The sequence below is a fragment of the Scyliorhinus torazame genome, chromosome 11, assembly GCF_047496885.1.
Source record: "Scyliorhinus torazame isolate Kashiwa2021f chromosome 11, sScyTor2.1, whole genome shotgun sequence".
Classification (NCBI taxonomy): Eukaryota; Metazoa; Chordata; class Chondrichthyes; order Carcharhiniformes; family Scyliorhinidae; genus Scyliorhinus; species Scyliorhinus torazame.
In genome coordinates this window covers 118,383,823-118,398,330 of record NC_092717.1, presented here as the reverse complement: position 1 = coordinate 118,398,330, position 14,508 = coordinate 118,383,823, and the positions used below count along the sequence as shown (strand labels likewise).

Below are 14,508 nucleotides of genomic sequence, written 5' to 3'. Positions count from 1 at the left end.
TGTGCAAGTTCAAGCACCAACATTAGCTCAAGCATTGTGCTCCAAATTTGCAGCATTAATGTCAAATCAGCACACTGTTAGTTTTGATCTGCCCGCTCTGCATATTTCAGGTGGGTGCACGCCAATAAACTGTCCAGCGTTACTCACGTCCAAAATGGGCAGACGAGGGTTTCATTTTGGAAGCATGACAGTACTTGTAGCGTGAACAAGAGTGCTAAGATACAAATTTTGCAGTCCAGGAGTAATCAAGAGTAAATTAATGTATCCTGTACTCCTAGCATGGAGGCAAACTGAAAATGAAAATCACTTATTGTCACAAGTAGGCTTCAATGAAGTTACTGTGAAAAGCCCCTAGTCGCCACATTCCGGCGCCTGTTCGGGGAGGCTGGTACGGGAATCGAACCGTGCTGCTGGCCTGCTTTGGTCTGCTTTAAAAGCCAGTGATTTAGCCCAGTGTGCTAAAGGCGATGGGTTTACAACAGCATAACCTTTAAGCTCAAACCCTTGTTCTTGATGAACACAGTTCTTTGTTGAGTTCTCACCATTCCAAAGTCGTCCTACCACAGGCTGCACTGCATTGCCCTCTAGTGGCATTTTAGTTACTGTGTCATTATTTGCAGTTTTTAGTTGAGATAGAACAGAGCATCTGAACAGTGTTTGTAAAAGCAAGGGTAAGCCTTCTATGCTACCACTTTGCTGGCATTACAAAAAGTAGTGAAAATTCAACAATTTGTATTTTCATTTAACTTAATTTTTTCCCATTTACTTCACCTCTATGAAGTCAAACTATTTCTGGGTTAATACAAAAACTGAGCAACAAATCTAAGCTACTTGTTTGGTGGAAACAGGTGGGTGAACATTTAAAATGATCCATTCTAGAGCCATCAGAAGCTAATTTTCCAGTTAGCAGACTACAGCAACATCTTTTCAAAACTGGAAGAGTCTTTCTGAAAATACATGGGGGTTATGGGGATAGGGAAGAGTGGACATGGGTAGAGTGCTCATTCAAAGGGTTGGTGCAAATTTGATGGGCTGAATGGCCTCCTTCTGCATTGTATGGATTCTATGATGATTATGATCTTTATTGGTGTCACAAGTAGGCTTACATTAACACTGCAATGAAGTTACTGTGAAAATCCCCCAGTCGCCACACTACGGCCCCTATTCGGGTACACACAGAGAGAATTCAGAATAAATAATTTTAAAAGAGAGTTGGGCAGATACTTGAGCATAAGAATTACAGACAACAAAGATATCAGGGGTTCAGGTGGGGCAGCACAGTAGCACAGAGGTTAGCACAGTTGCTTCCGAGCTCCAGGGTCCCAAGTTTGATTCCAGGCTTGGGTCACTGTCTATGTGGAGTCTGCACGTTCTCCTCGTGTCTGCGTGGGTTTTCTCTGGGTGCTCCGGTTTCCCCCCACAGTCCAAAGATGTGCAGATTAGGTGGATTGGCCATGATAAATTGCCCTTAGTGTCCAAAATTGCCCTTAGTGTTGGGTGGGGTTACTGGGTTATGGGGATAGGGTGGAGGCGTGGGCTTGAGTAGGGTGCTCTTTCCAAGGGCCGGTGCAGACTCGATGGGCCGAATGACCTCTTTCTGCACTGTAAATTCTATGATACATATATCACAATCTGATGCTGGCATGCCCCCACTACAATCTTTACTCAGTGGTCAGAGCAGGGAATGGTTCTTATCAAATCAACCCAGGAAATGGATCGGGAGCAGGAGAGGTCCCAAAAAGACTTAAAATTTTTTTTAAAACAATTTCAGAACAGCCTGGCAAATGATTACACCACTCACATGCTCTTGACGGTTGGCTTCTGGCTGATAGAAATTTCCAACAATTGCCACCAATTTCCCACTTAGAACACTCAGGTTGTTGACCAGGGTAATTTAAATCTCTCGCATGTTATAGATACTGGGTCAATTGAAAATTTAAAGATTGTGATCGATAGATTTTTGTTAAGGAAATATATCGGGCGGGATTCTCCGCCGGCGGGATTCTCCGTTTTGCCAGCGCCCGGGGGTTTCCCGACGGTACAACCCGCCGGCGTAACGGAGAATCCCGCTGGCGGGTCGAGGCTGAAAAGTGGCATGGCGGGACGAAGAATCCAGCCCATCAAGAGCCATAGATCAACTGGAATTATAGTACAGATTGGTCATGGTCTGACTAAATGATAGCCATAGGCTCGAATGGCTGAGCGTCCTACTCCTGCTAAATGAGGCCGAGGAATTAAAATACCCCATGCATCACTTCTAGAGCAACAGGTGGCTTTCTCACACGCAACTGCTCACCTACTAAAAACTGGCTCACAGTTAAAATTGGATCTAGGTAGTTCTTTTTCCCTCTTTTAAAAAAAAAATTATGGAAGGCCCTTTAAGGATATACATAATCACAAAAATACAAAAGCCAACCGTGACAACAGGTAACAAACCCCACCCTCCCTCGATCCTCCCAACAACAGTCCCCTCTCATCTCGATGCCACCCCAGTACCTACCTCCCTTTTCCAACTTATCGCCCCCCCCCGACAATGACGATTCAATGACCTGTACTCCCGGATCCTCCTACACTCCAAATATCGGCACCTCTGGAATCGAAGCTACCTCTACCCCGACAACGCAGAATCGGCGAGCAGAATCTTATAGCCAAGTTCTGCACACATGACTGTGGCCTCAACCGGGATCTGGGATTCATGTTGCATTATTCATCCCCACCATCTGGCCTGGGCTTGCGAAATCCTACCAACTGTCCTGGCTTGAGACGATTCACACCTCTTTAACCTGGAGTTAGTCCTATCTCTGGATCTGTAAAGATTTAATTACCTGCAAATGCTCGCATTCTAAGCATTATCTATATATATGTTTCTGGAACATACCTCTTCATTCACCTGAGGAAGGAGCAGTCCTCCGAAAGCTAGTGTTTGAAACAAACCTGTTGGACTTTAACCTGGTGTTGTAAGACTTCTTACTGTGCTCGCCCCAGTCCAACGCCGGCATCTCCACATCATGCCCAAAATCTATGACATTACGTCCAAAAATCTCTTCCAAAACCCCCCAACCTCGGACTCGCCCAAAACATATGCAGAGGTTTCGCTGTGCCCCGAACTCCGCCGACGCCAATCCTCCACCCTCAAAAGAACTGACTCATACTGGACACCCGTCATGAGCTCTATCCACCATTTTAAATTGGATAAGTCTTAGCCTAGCACAAGACAAGAATACATTCAACCTCCAAGAGCTTCCCTCCACACTCTGCCCCTCAATTCCTCCTCCCATTTGCGCCTGACCATCTCCAAGGGAACACAATCCCTCTTCATCAGCTGTCCGTACATGTCTGCAACCCTGCCCTCCCCAATTTCATCCTCGAACAGAAGCTTCTCCTGCAGCACCAGAAGTAACAGCATCAGAAACAATGGCACCTCTTCCTAACAAAGTCCCTTACCTGCAGATACCTGAACCTATTCCCCTTTGGTTGCTGTTTTTTCTCCTTGAGCTCCTCCAGGTCTGCAAACCTTTCTCCCATGAACAAATCTCTGATGTACCTGCCGCCATCCCAGTACCTCGCATGCAGCCCCGCCGGCGCAGACCTATGATTGTTGCAAATCGGCGCCTACAGAGACATACCTTCTAATCCAAAGTGTTGTTGACACTGGTTCCAAATCCTCAGTGCTGATACTGCCATCAGGCTCGTGGAGTATCGAACTGGCGAGAATGGAAGGGGCACCAACAGTGCCCTCAAACTGGCCCAAACCCGAAACGACCCAACACCTCAAACAGATACGCCCATTCAACCCGATCGAGCTCCTTCTCTGCATCCATTGCCGCCACCACTTCCACTTCTCAGCCCTCCGAAAGCATTATAATAACATTAAGCAGCCTCCTTACATTTGTTGATAGCTGCCACCCCTTCATGAACCCCGGCTGGTCCTCTCCTATCATAGAATTTTCATAGGATTTACAGTGCAGGAGGCCATTCGGCCCATCGAGTCTGCACCGGCTCTTGGAAAGAGCACCCTACCCAAGCCCACACCGCCACCCTATCCCCATAACCCAGTAACTCCATCCAATACTAAGGGCAATTTTGGACACTAAGGGCCATTTAGCATGGCCAATCCACCTAACCTGCACATCTTTGGACTGTGGGAGGAAACCGGAGCACCCGGAGGAAATCCACGCACACACGGGAAGAACGTGCAGACTCCGCACAGACAGTAACCCAAGCTGGGAATTGAACCTGGGACCCTGGAGCTGTGAAGCAATTGTGCTAACCACTATGCTACCATGCTGCCCATCCCTGGCTCACAATCCTCTACCCGCAACGCCAGCATCTTCGCCAGCAACTTTGCATTTACATTCGATAGTGAAATCGGGTGGTACTATCTGCACTACTCTGGGTCTTTGTCCTTCTTTAAAATGAGCGCTATTGAGGCCGGCAACAGCATGGGAGGTGGGGAGTGTGGGGGGGAAATCTTCCCCCTCACGATTGATTCATTGTACATCTCAACTAGCAGGTGCCCCGGATCCAACACAAGCTTATAGAACATACAGTGCAGAAGGAGGCCATTCGGCCCATCGAGTCTGCACCTACCCACTTAAGCCCTTACGTCCACCCTATCCCCGTAACCCGATAACCCCTCCTAACCTTTTTTGGTCACTAAGGGCAATTTATCATGGCCAATCCACCTAACCTGCACGTCTTTGGACTGTGGGAGGAAACCGGAGCATCCGGAGGAAACCCACGCAGACACGGGGAGAATGTGCAGACTCCGCACAGACAGTGACCCAGCAGGGAATCGAACCTGGGATCCTGGCACTGTGAAGCCACAGTGCTAATCACTTGTGCTACCGTGCTGCCCTTATAATATTCTCCCATTAATTGTATATTCCTTGACCTCCCCAAATGCATCACTTCACTCTTCTCTGGGCTGAATTCCATTTGCTGCTTTTCTGCCCACTGCAGTCTGCAGCAACCCTCCTCACCATCAACCACACGTCAATTGTTGTGTGGGCTGCAGGCCCCTTGATTCTGCCCCAAACGTGCCAAAGTGACGAGTTTCTGAAATGGTTCGGCGAGAATGGAGCTTCCTGTGGAACAGGAAGTGAGGGTCTGGCAGCTAAGCTGCTTGTGATTCAATTTAAAATGAAAGTCGACTCTGATAGGATGAGCCTCTTATAAAACTCGGCTGGGAACCCATCTGGGGCCTTCCCATCTGCATTGCCCTCTCACAATCCGTCACCTTCCTCAGCCCAATAGGGACTCCCAATCCCCACACCTCGACCCTCGGGAACGTCAACTCGTCCAAAAACTACCTCATCCCTTCATCCCCCACTGGGGGTTCCGATTTATACAACCTGATAAAAGGCCTTGAAAACCCCATTCACCCCCGCCCCCCCCCCCCCCATCAGTTCCGATACTGCCGTGCCCCTCTCTTCCCTCACACTTCCAAACTCTCGCGCCGCCACCTGCTTCCTCAACTGATGTGCAAGCATCCTACTCGCTTTCCTTCCGTACTCATACACCACCCCTCTGGCTCTACGCAGTTGTCCCACCACCTTTCCAGTAGACACCAGCCCTCGTTACCATCGCTTTCATCGCCTCCCACAGCGTGCAGGCAGTAACCTCCTGCGAATTATTCGGCTCCACATAATTTCGAATGGCTACCCTCAGCCTCTCACAGACTACTTGTCCGCCAGTAACCCACATCCAACCTCCACTGCAGCCACTGAGCCTCCCCCTGCAACACCTGCAAATCTACCCAGTGCGGCATGTCACCAAATACTCCAATCCCACCACCCGCGGCAACAGCACCTTGTTTAACACAAAGAAATCAATCCAGGAGTATACCTGGTGCACAGGCAAGAAATACAAAAACTCCTTCGCCCTCGCCCTCTCAAACACCCAAGGGTCCGCCCCCCATAGGCTCCACAAATCCCAACAACTCCTTGCCATAGCCAAAACGTTCAGGGACCTAGGGCACGACGGGTCCAGAACCATATTAAAATCTCCCCCATAATCAGCTCATGCATGTCCAAGACTGAAATCTTCCCTAAAACTCGCCTCAAGTAATGCACATCATCCCAATTTGGAGCATATACATTCATTAGATCCAGAGGCGTCCGCTCTAACTTTCCGCTCAACATCATTTTTTTTTTCTAAAAGTGACGTCAGAGGGAAGCTGTGATCTGATTGGTTGATAGCAAATCTGCCCCAAATTTTTTAAAAACACAGCTAAACTCGTAAACTTAAATTAAATTAATTAATTAGTGATGGCTGGTCAGGTGATGTGCTTGAGATGCTTGATGTGGGAGCTGGCAGATCCCATTGCGAGCTGCAGCGACCACATCTGCAGTAAGTGTTGGCTGCTCGAAGAGCTCCGGCTCAGAGTTGATGAGCTGGAGTCTGAGCTTCAAACACTGAGGCACATCCGGGAGGGGGAGAGTTACCTGGACACTGTGTTTCAGGAGCAGTCACACCAGTCAGAGTAAGTAGTTTAAATCCTGCCAGTGGCCAGGGACAGCAGGGTGTGACTGCAAGTCAGGCAGGTAAAGGGAACCAGCAGGCAGGAATTCAGGAGCCTCAGCACTTGACCCTGGTATGAGGCACTTGCTCCCTGTGTGGATGGCGAACAGGGCTGCAGGAAGGATGAGTCAGCTGACCAAGGCACCATGGTTCAGCAGGCCATTCAAGGGGAGGGAGTAAATAGGCAAGTTGTAGTTGTAGGGGATTCTATTATCAGGGGGATAGATAATATCCTTTGTGAGCAGGATAAAGAGTCCCGCATGGTATGTTGCCTGCCCAGTGCTAGGGTGCGGGACATCTCTGACCGGCTTGAAAGGATACTGGAGAGGGAGGGGGAGGATCCAATTGTTGTGGTCCATGTTGGTACCAACAACATAGGCAAGTCTAGAAAAGAGGACCTGTTTCGAGATTATAAAGAGCTAGGATTCAAATTAAAAAACAGGTCCTCAAGGGTCATAATCTCCGAATTACTACCCGAGCCACGTGCAAATTGGCAGAGGGAGGCAAGAATAAGGGAAGTTGACACGTGGCTGAAAGAGTGGTGTGGGAAAGAGGGGTTCCTTTTCATGGGACACTTGCATCAGTTTTGGGACAGGGGGGACCTATACCGTTGGGATGGTCTCCACCTGAACCGAGCTGGGACCAGTGTTCTGGCGAAAAGAGTAAATAGGGTGGTCAATGGGACTTTAAACTAGAGATTGGGGGGGAAGGGAAAGTCAGGGAACCAAGAGGTGAAGTAATCAGTGGGAAACGTAGCTGCTTAGGAATACAAAAAAGCACGAAAAGACAGAACTCAGGAGAGGTTACGATAGTCCCCATCCCACAAAATATGACACAGTGTATGGAAAGGCTCAGTAAACCAAGGTCCACCACACTAAGAAAACAAAAAGGGACGGTCAATAGAGAATTAAAGGTGCTATATTTAAATGCGTGCAGTGTACGGAACAAGTTAGATGAGCTTGTGGCCCAGATTGTGACTGGCAGGTATGATGTGGTAGGCACCACAGAGACGTGGTTGCAGGGGGTTCAGGACTGTATTTAAACATCCAGGGATTCACAACCTATCGAAAAGACAGAGATGTGGGCAGAGGGGGCGGGGTTGCCTTGTTAATTAGGAATTAAATTAAATCAATAGCACTAAACGAGAGAGGGTCAGATGATGTGGAGTCTGTGTGGGTAGAGTTGAGGAACCACAAAGGCAAAAAAACCATAATGGGAGTTATGTACCAGGCCTCCTAACAGTGGTCAGGACCAGGGGCACAAAATGCACCATGAAATAGAAAGTGCATGTCAGAAAGGCAAGGTCACAGTGATCATGGGGGACTTCAATATGCAGGTGGACTGGGTAAATAATGCTGCCAGTGGACCCAAGGAAAGGGAATTCATTGAATGTTTACAGGAGGGCTTTTTGGAACAGCTTGTGATGGAGCCCACAGGGGACAGGCCATTCTGGACTTAGTGTTATGTAATGAGCCAGACTTGATTAAAGATCTTAAAATAAGGGAACACTTAGGAGGCAGTGATCATAATATGGTAGAATTCAATCTGCAATTTGAAAGAAAGAAGGTAGAATCAGATGTAAAGGTGTTACAGTTAAATAAAGGGAACTACAGGGGCATGAGGGAGGAACTGACGAAAATCGACTGGGAGCAGAGCCTAGTGGGAAAGACAGTAGAACAGCAATGGCAGGAGTTTCTGGGAGTAATTGAGGACACTGTACAGAGGTTCATCCCAAAGAAAAGAAAGGTTATCAGAGGGGGGATTAGGCAGCCATGGCTGACAAAGGAAGTTAGGGAATGCAACAAAGCAAAAGAGAAAGTCTATAATGTGGCAAAGAGTAGTGGGAAGTCAGAAGATTGGGAAGGCTATAAAAACAAACAGAGGATAACAAAGAGAGAAATAAGGAAAGAGAGGATCAATTATGAAGGTAGGCTAGCCAGTAACATTGGGAATGATAGTAAAAGTTTCTTTAAATACATTAAAAACAAACGGGAGGCAAAAGTAGACATTGGGCCGCTCCAAAATGACGCTGGTAATCTAGTGATGGAAGACAAGGAAATAGCTGAGGAACTAAATAAGTACTTTGCGTCAGTCTTCACAGTAGAAGACATGAGTAATATCCCAACAATTCAGGAGAGTCAGGGGGCAGAGTTGAATATGGTAGCCATCACAAAGGAGAAAGTGCGAGAGAAACTAAGAGGTCTAAAAATTGATAAATCTCCGGGCCCAGATGGGCTACATCCTAGAGTTCTAAAGGAGATAGCTGAAGAAATAGTGGAGGCGTAGTTATGATCTTTCAAAAGTCACTGGAGTCAGGGAAAGTCCCAGAGGATTGGAAAATCGCTGCTGTAACCGCCCTGTTCAAGAAGGGAACAAGGAAAGAGATGGAAAATTGTAGGCCAATTAGCCTAACCTCGGTTGTTGGCAAGATTCTAGAATCCATTGTTAAGGATGAGATTTCTAAGTCTGGGAGCGTTGACCGAGAAATATGGGTTGCCCCAAGGGAATGCATTCAGGTATATGCAACTGAGGGCTTTTGCGAGGCAACAGGTGAGGGAATTCCCGCAGCTCCCGACACAAGAGGTGCAGGACAGAGTGATCTCAAAGACATGGGTGGGGGATGGTAAGGTGTCAGATATATATAGGGAAATGAGGGACGAAGGGGAGACTATGGTAGATGAACTAAAAGGGAAATGGGAAGAAGAGCTGGGGGAGGAGATCGAGGAGGGGCTGTGGGCAGATGCCCTAAGCAGGGTAAACCCATCGTCCTCGTGTGCCAGGCTAAGCCTGATTCAGTTTAAGGTATTACACAGGGCGCATATGACTGGAGCATGGCTCAGTAAATTTTTTGGGGTGGAGGATAGGTGTGCGAGGTGCTCGAGAAGCCCAGCGAATCATACCCATATGTTTTGGTCATGCCCGGCACTACAGGGGTTTTGGATGGGGGTGACAAAGGTGCTTTCAAAAGTAGTGGGGGTCCGGGTCGAACCAAGCTGGGGGTTCGCTATATTTGGGGTTGCACAAGAGCCGGGAGTGCAGGAGGCGAGAGAGGCCGATGTTTTGGCCTTTGCGTCCCTAGTAGCCCGGCGCAGGATATTGTTAATGTGGAAAGAAGCCAAGCCCCCGGGGGTGGAGACCTGGATAAATGACATGGCAGGGTTTAAAAAGCTAGAGCGGATTAAGTTCGTTCTAAGGGGGTCGGCTCAAGGGTTCACCAGGCGGTGGCAACCGTTCGTCGAATACCTCGCAGAAAGATAGATGGAATGGAAAAAAGAAGGCAGCAGCAGCAGCCCAGGATGGGGGGGGGGGGGGGGGGGGGGGGGGAGAGAAGGTGGGGGGGGGGGGGGGGAAGGAGGAACCAGAAGGACTCTCAGGGTTGTTAATATATACTGTATAATATGTATAAGTCGTTGCGACAGATAATTATATATTGGACTGTTAAATTATATTTTTGGAGAGTGTTACTTGTGATAAGGCAGTTGCCAATTAGGGTTAGTTTTCATTTTTGTTATTTATTACTTATTCATTTTTTGTTTATGAAATAGGTCATTGTTATTTGTGTTGTTATAATATTGTGTAAAGGATGCACAATGTACTGTGTTAGTTGACCAAAAATTTTCAATAAAATATTTATTAAAAAAAAAAGGATGAGATTTCTAAATTCTTGGAAGTGCAGGGTCGGATTAGGACAAGTCAGCATGGATTTAGTAAGGGGAGGTCAGGCCTGACAAACCTGTTAGAGTTCTTTGAAGAGATAACAAATAGGTTAGACCAAGGAGAGCCAATGGATGTTATCTATCTTGACTTCCAAAAGGCCTTTGATAAGGTGCCTTACGGGAGACTGCTGAGTAAAATAAGGGCCCATGGTGTTCGAGGCAAGGTACTAACATGCATTAACGATTGGCTGTCAGGCAGAAGGCAGAGAGTTGGGATAAAAGGTTCTTTTTCGGAATGGCAACCGGTGACGAGTGGTGTCCCGCAGGGTTCAGTGTTGGGGCCACAGCTGTTCTCTTTATATATTAACGATCTAGATGACGGGACTGGGGGCATTCTGGCTAAGTTTGCCGATGATACAAAGATAGGTGGAGGGGCAGGTAGTATGGAGGAGGTGGGGAGGCTGCAGAAAGATTTAGACAGTTTAGGAGAGTGGTCCAAGAAATGGCTGATGTAATTCAACTTGGGCAAGTGCGAGGTCTTGCACTTTGGAAAAAAGAATAGAGGCATGGACTATTTTCTAAACGGTGACAAAATTCATAATGCTGAAGTGCAAAGGGACTTGGGAGTCCTAGTCCAGGATTCTCTAAAGGTAAACTTGCAGGTTGAGTCCGTAATTAAGAAAACAAATGCAATGTTGTCATTTATCTCAAGAGGTTTGCAATATAAAAGCAGGGATGTACTTCTGAAGCTTTATAAAGCATTAGTTAAGCCCCATTTAGAATACTGTGAGCAATTTTGGGCCCCACACCTCAGGAAGGACATACTGGCACTGGAGCGGGTCCAGCGGAGATTCACACGGATGATCCCAGGAATGGTAGGCCTAACATACGATGAACGTCTGAGGATCCTGGGATTATATTCATTGGAATTTAGGAGGTTGAGGGGAGATCTAATAGAAACTTACAAGATAATGAATGGCTTAGATAGGGTGGACGTAGGGAAGTTGTTCCCATTAGCAGGGGAGACTAGGACCCGGGGGCACAGCCTTAAAAAAAAAGGGAGTCACTTTAGAACAGAGATGAGGAGAAATTTCTTCAGCCAGAGAGTGGTGGGTCTGTGGAATTCATTGCCACAGAGGGCGGTGGAGGCCGGGACGTTGAGTGTCTTTAAGACAGAAGTTGATAAATTCTTGATTTCTCGAGGAATTAAGGGCTATGGAGAGCGGGTAAATGGAGTTGAAATCAGCCATGATTGAATGGTGGAGTGGACTCGATGGGCTGAATGGCCTTACTTCCGCTCCTATGTCTTATGGTCTTATAAACCTACCCCCAGGATCGGTTGCAGTACTGCCACCCTCAAAAGCCACCCTCTTGTTGACCAGCACTGCCACCCCCCCCTCGTCTTCATATCCAGCCCCGACTGGAAGTCCTGCCCCACCCATCCCTTCCTCAGCCTCATCTGGTCCCCCAGCTTCCAGTGCATCTTCTGAAGAAACACATCGTCCACCTTCAAACTCCTTAAATGTGCAAAAACGTGCAACCTTCTGACCGGGCCATTTAAACGATATATGTTCCACGTAATCAACCAGGTAAGGAGGTACACCTCAACACCCCCCCCTCACTGATCAGCCATACCCCTCTTTAGCCAGCTCCCTGAGGTACACGCTTCGCTCACTCTCAGGCCCTCACCAGGATGTCCGCCACCATTTCCTCTTAACCAACTCTGTCACCTCAACACCACCCACATCAGCATCCCTTCCCACCCCACTCACATCCCCCCATATACAAAGACAAAGAAAACCCAACCACCCCTCCCCCATTACCTCGATAGTCGACCACCCACTTCTCTCCCGTGAACTAGCCAACCTGCTAGCATGGTGGCCCCCACTCAAGGATTCTGTTTACCCCCCTTACCCCACAACTGCACTTCACCCGCAAATTCCCAAAACTAGTAAACAACAACATTTTTAAAAAGCACAATTCACTTTCTCCACACCCATATTTATTAAATACAACAATTCACCTGTCGTGTAAACCCACATTCCCCACTCTAACATTTCCAAAGTTCGATGTCTTCACACACCTCCCAGTCCATGGTCTCTCATAAATTTACTCATCTCCTCCGGCGTATCAAAATAAAACTCTTGATTCTGGTGTGTGACCCACAGACGAGAAGGATAAAACACCCCAAACATCACCCCTTCATTGTAGAGGGTAGCCTTGATCCGATTATAACCGCCCTACCGCTTGGTCAGCTCCCGTTCCAAGTCCAGGTTAATCCTCAGCACGTTTCCTTCACAGGTGCACTTTTTAGTTTGCTTTGTTTGCTTCATCCACCTCAGTATCTTCTCCTTATCAAGAAAACAATGTGGCCACACCACCATCGCCCTCGGTGGCTCCCCAACCTTCACCCTCCTCCTCAACACCGTGTGTGCTCGATCCACCTCGGAGGGGACGGTCAAAGACCCTCTCCCCCACCAACTTCTCCAACAAATTGTGTGGCCTGTGTTCCCCCGATCCACTCAGGCAGCCCCAGGATCTGGAGATTCTGCTTCCTGGAATGGTCTTGAGGTCCAGCACCTTCTCCCTCAACCTCGTATGGCTCTCTGCCATGTGCACCATCTCTGCCTCCAGCGAGACCAAGTGGTCCTCATGCTCTCCCACCAACTTCTCCACCTTCTGGAGTGCCAGACCCTGCACTTTCAGCCTATGCTCCACTCTCTCGATAGTCGCCCTAAGCAGCTCCACCACCTTCACCAGGTCTTCTGAGGCCTCCCTCCTCTGCTGCTGGAACTTCGCAATCAAAACGTCCACAAGCTGTCTGGGCGGGCAACGATGCTCAGCACCCTCCGTTATCTTTTTATGTGTCGCACCTCGCTCAAGTGGCTTCCTCTTGCTCGTTATGCTCCTGCTCGTTATGCTCCTGATCTGGTAAGCCAGAAACTGGCCCCACCGATGGAGTACTGCAATTCCTCAGTGCTCATGCACCTCACATCAGCAAACACCCCCTAAATGGTGTGGGAAAGGACCAAGAAATTCCACCTCAAATGGGAGCCACCAAAGGTGCAACCACTCACTCCATGGCCATCACTGGAAGTCTTTTTTCCCCCTTTAGGCACATTGCTTTATGTGTCAGACATTTTAGAGCACATTTTTCAAGGCGATGCAGCATAGAAAACTAGAGCACAGATCTGAGAATTGCTCAATGTTACCATTATGTGCTGATCCCAGTTTAGCACTTCATACTTAAAAAAAACAAGCACTTTTACCGTCAGATTTGATCAGTGATCCCAATGAACAGGCCTTGTAGAATTTACTGTTTTTCATTGTATATAATTCATGGATTTTGTATTTTCTTTACAAAAAATCTGTTGCCTCTGGCTACTTTAAATACTGTGTATGGCAATTAAAATTCCAAAGGAAATCTGCTTATTACAACAGGCTTTCAATATGTTTTCTACGCATTATTAAACGTTTCCATTTCAACCATTATAACTATTAAAACTGAGTGAACAAATTAGTTGGAACACAGTTCTTAAAGTTTTAACCATTAAAATTTAAGACAATTCAGTTAGAAGCCAAAACAGGCCTCCCAGCCGTGGATTTCTCAGCGTTGGGAGGCAGCACACTGTTGACTGGTGGCAGGAGTCTCTGCTCTCACCACTTGTCAATGGGATTTCCATTGAAGCCATCCCATGCCGCCGGGAAAACCGCTGGTGGGTGTGCGCTCCCAGTGGGACCAGAGAATCCTGCTGCCAGCGAACGGCTGGAGAATTCCGGCCATAGTAAAATACTCTTAATATACAGTCATCTGTAATATCAATTAAACCCTACATTTTGTTCAAATTTGCTATCTTTTAAAAGGAATTTCTATTTATACTACGTCACAGTGCATAACTCGACACCTGCTTGCTCCATAGAACATAGTCATGTTCAGCAGTTATGTTCCACTGATGTATCACAATCAATGTAGTGTTCTTTAGACAGCAGACACGGTGCCACAATGTATCAAGTAACAAGTGAAAGTTCAAGCAGATCTTTCTCAGACTGCTGCACAAAGTTGGTCCATTCCTCACAGAGCTCCTCATAAGCAGGTCCTTGGCCACCATATTCAGGGGGAAGAATCTGAGCTGGAAAGTACTTGAAAAGACTGTGCTGGTAATTTGTTCCATGCATGTGAATCTGAAATGGGTACAACACAGTCAATGTAAAATGCCAGTTCCTCTTGCCAGTTTTCAAAAAGTATAATTTTTCCTGTATATCGTCAACAGTTTTGTGCTCGAAATCTAACCACCGAATCAAGATAATATGTCGCTCTTGACTGGTTCTC

At 47.4% G+C, this 14,508-nt stretch overlaps 1 protein-coding gene across 1 annotated transcript in view; it reads right to left on the bottom strand.

The window, feature by feature from the left end:
• Window positions 1–13,447: 13,447 nt before the first annotated feature.
• Window positions 13,448–14,508, bottom strand: part of ttpa (tocopherol (alpha) transfer protein) — a 92,328-nt gene continuing 91,267 nt past the window's right edge. Inside the window, exon 5 of the mRNA XM_072467674.1 lies at window positions 13,448–14,360. Within this exon, the coding sequence (XP_072323775.1) occupies window positions 14,187–14,360 (174 nt within the window). The 3' untranslated portion in view covers window positions 13,448–14,186. The remainder of the gene's footprint in view (window positions 14,361–14,508) is intronic.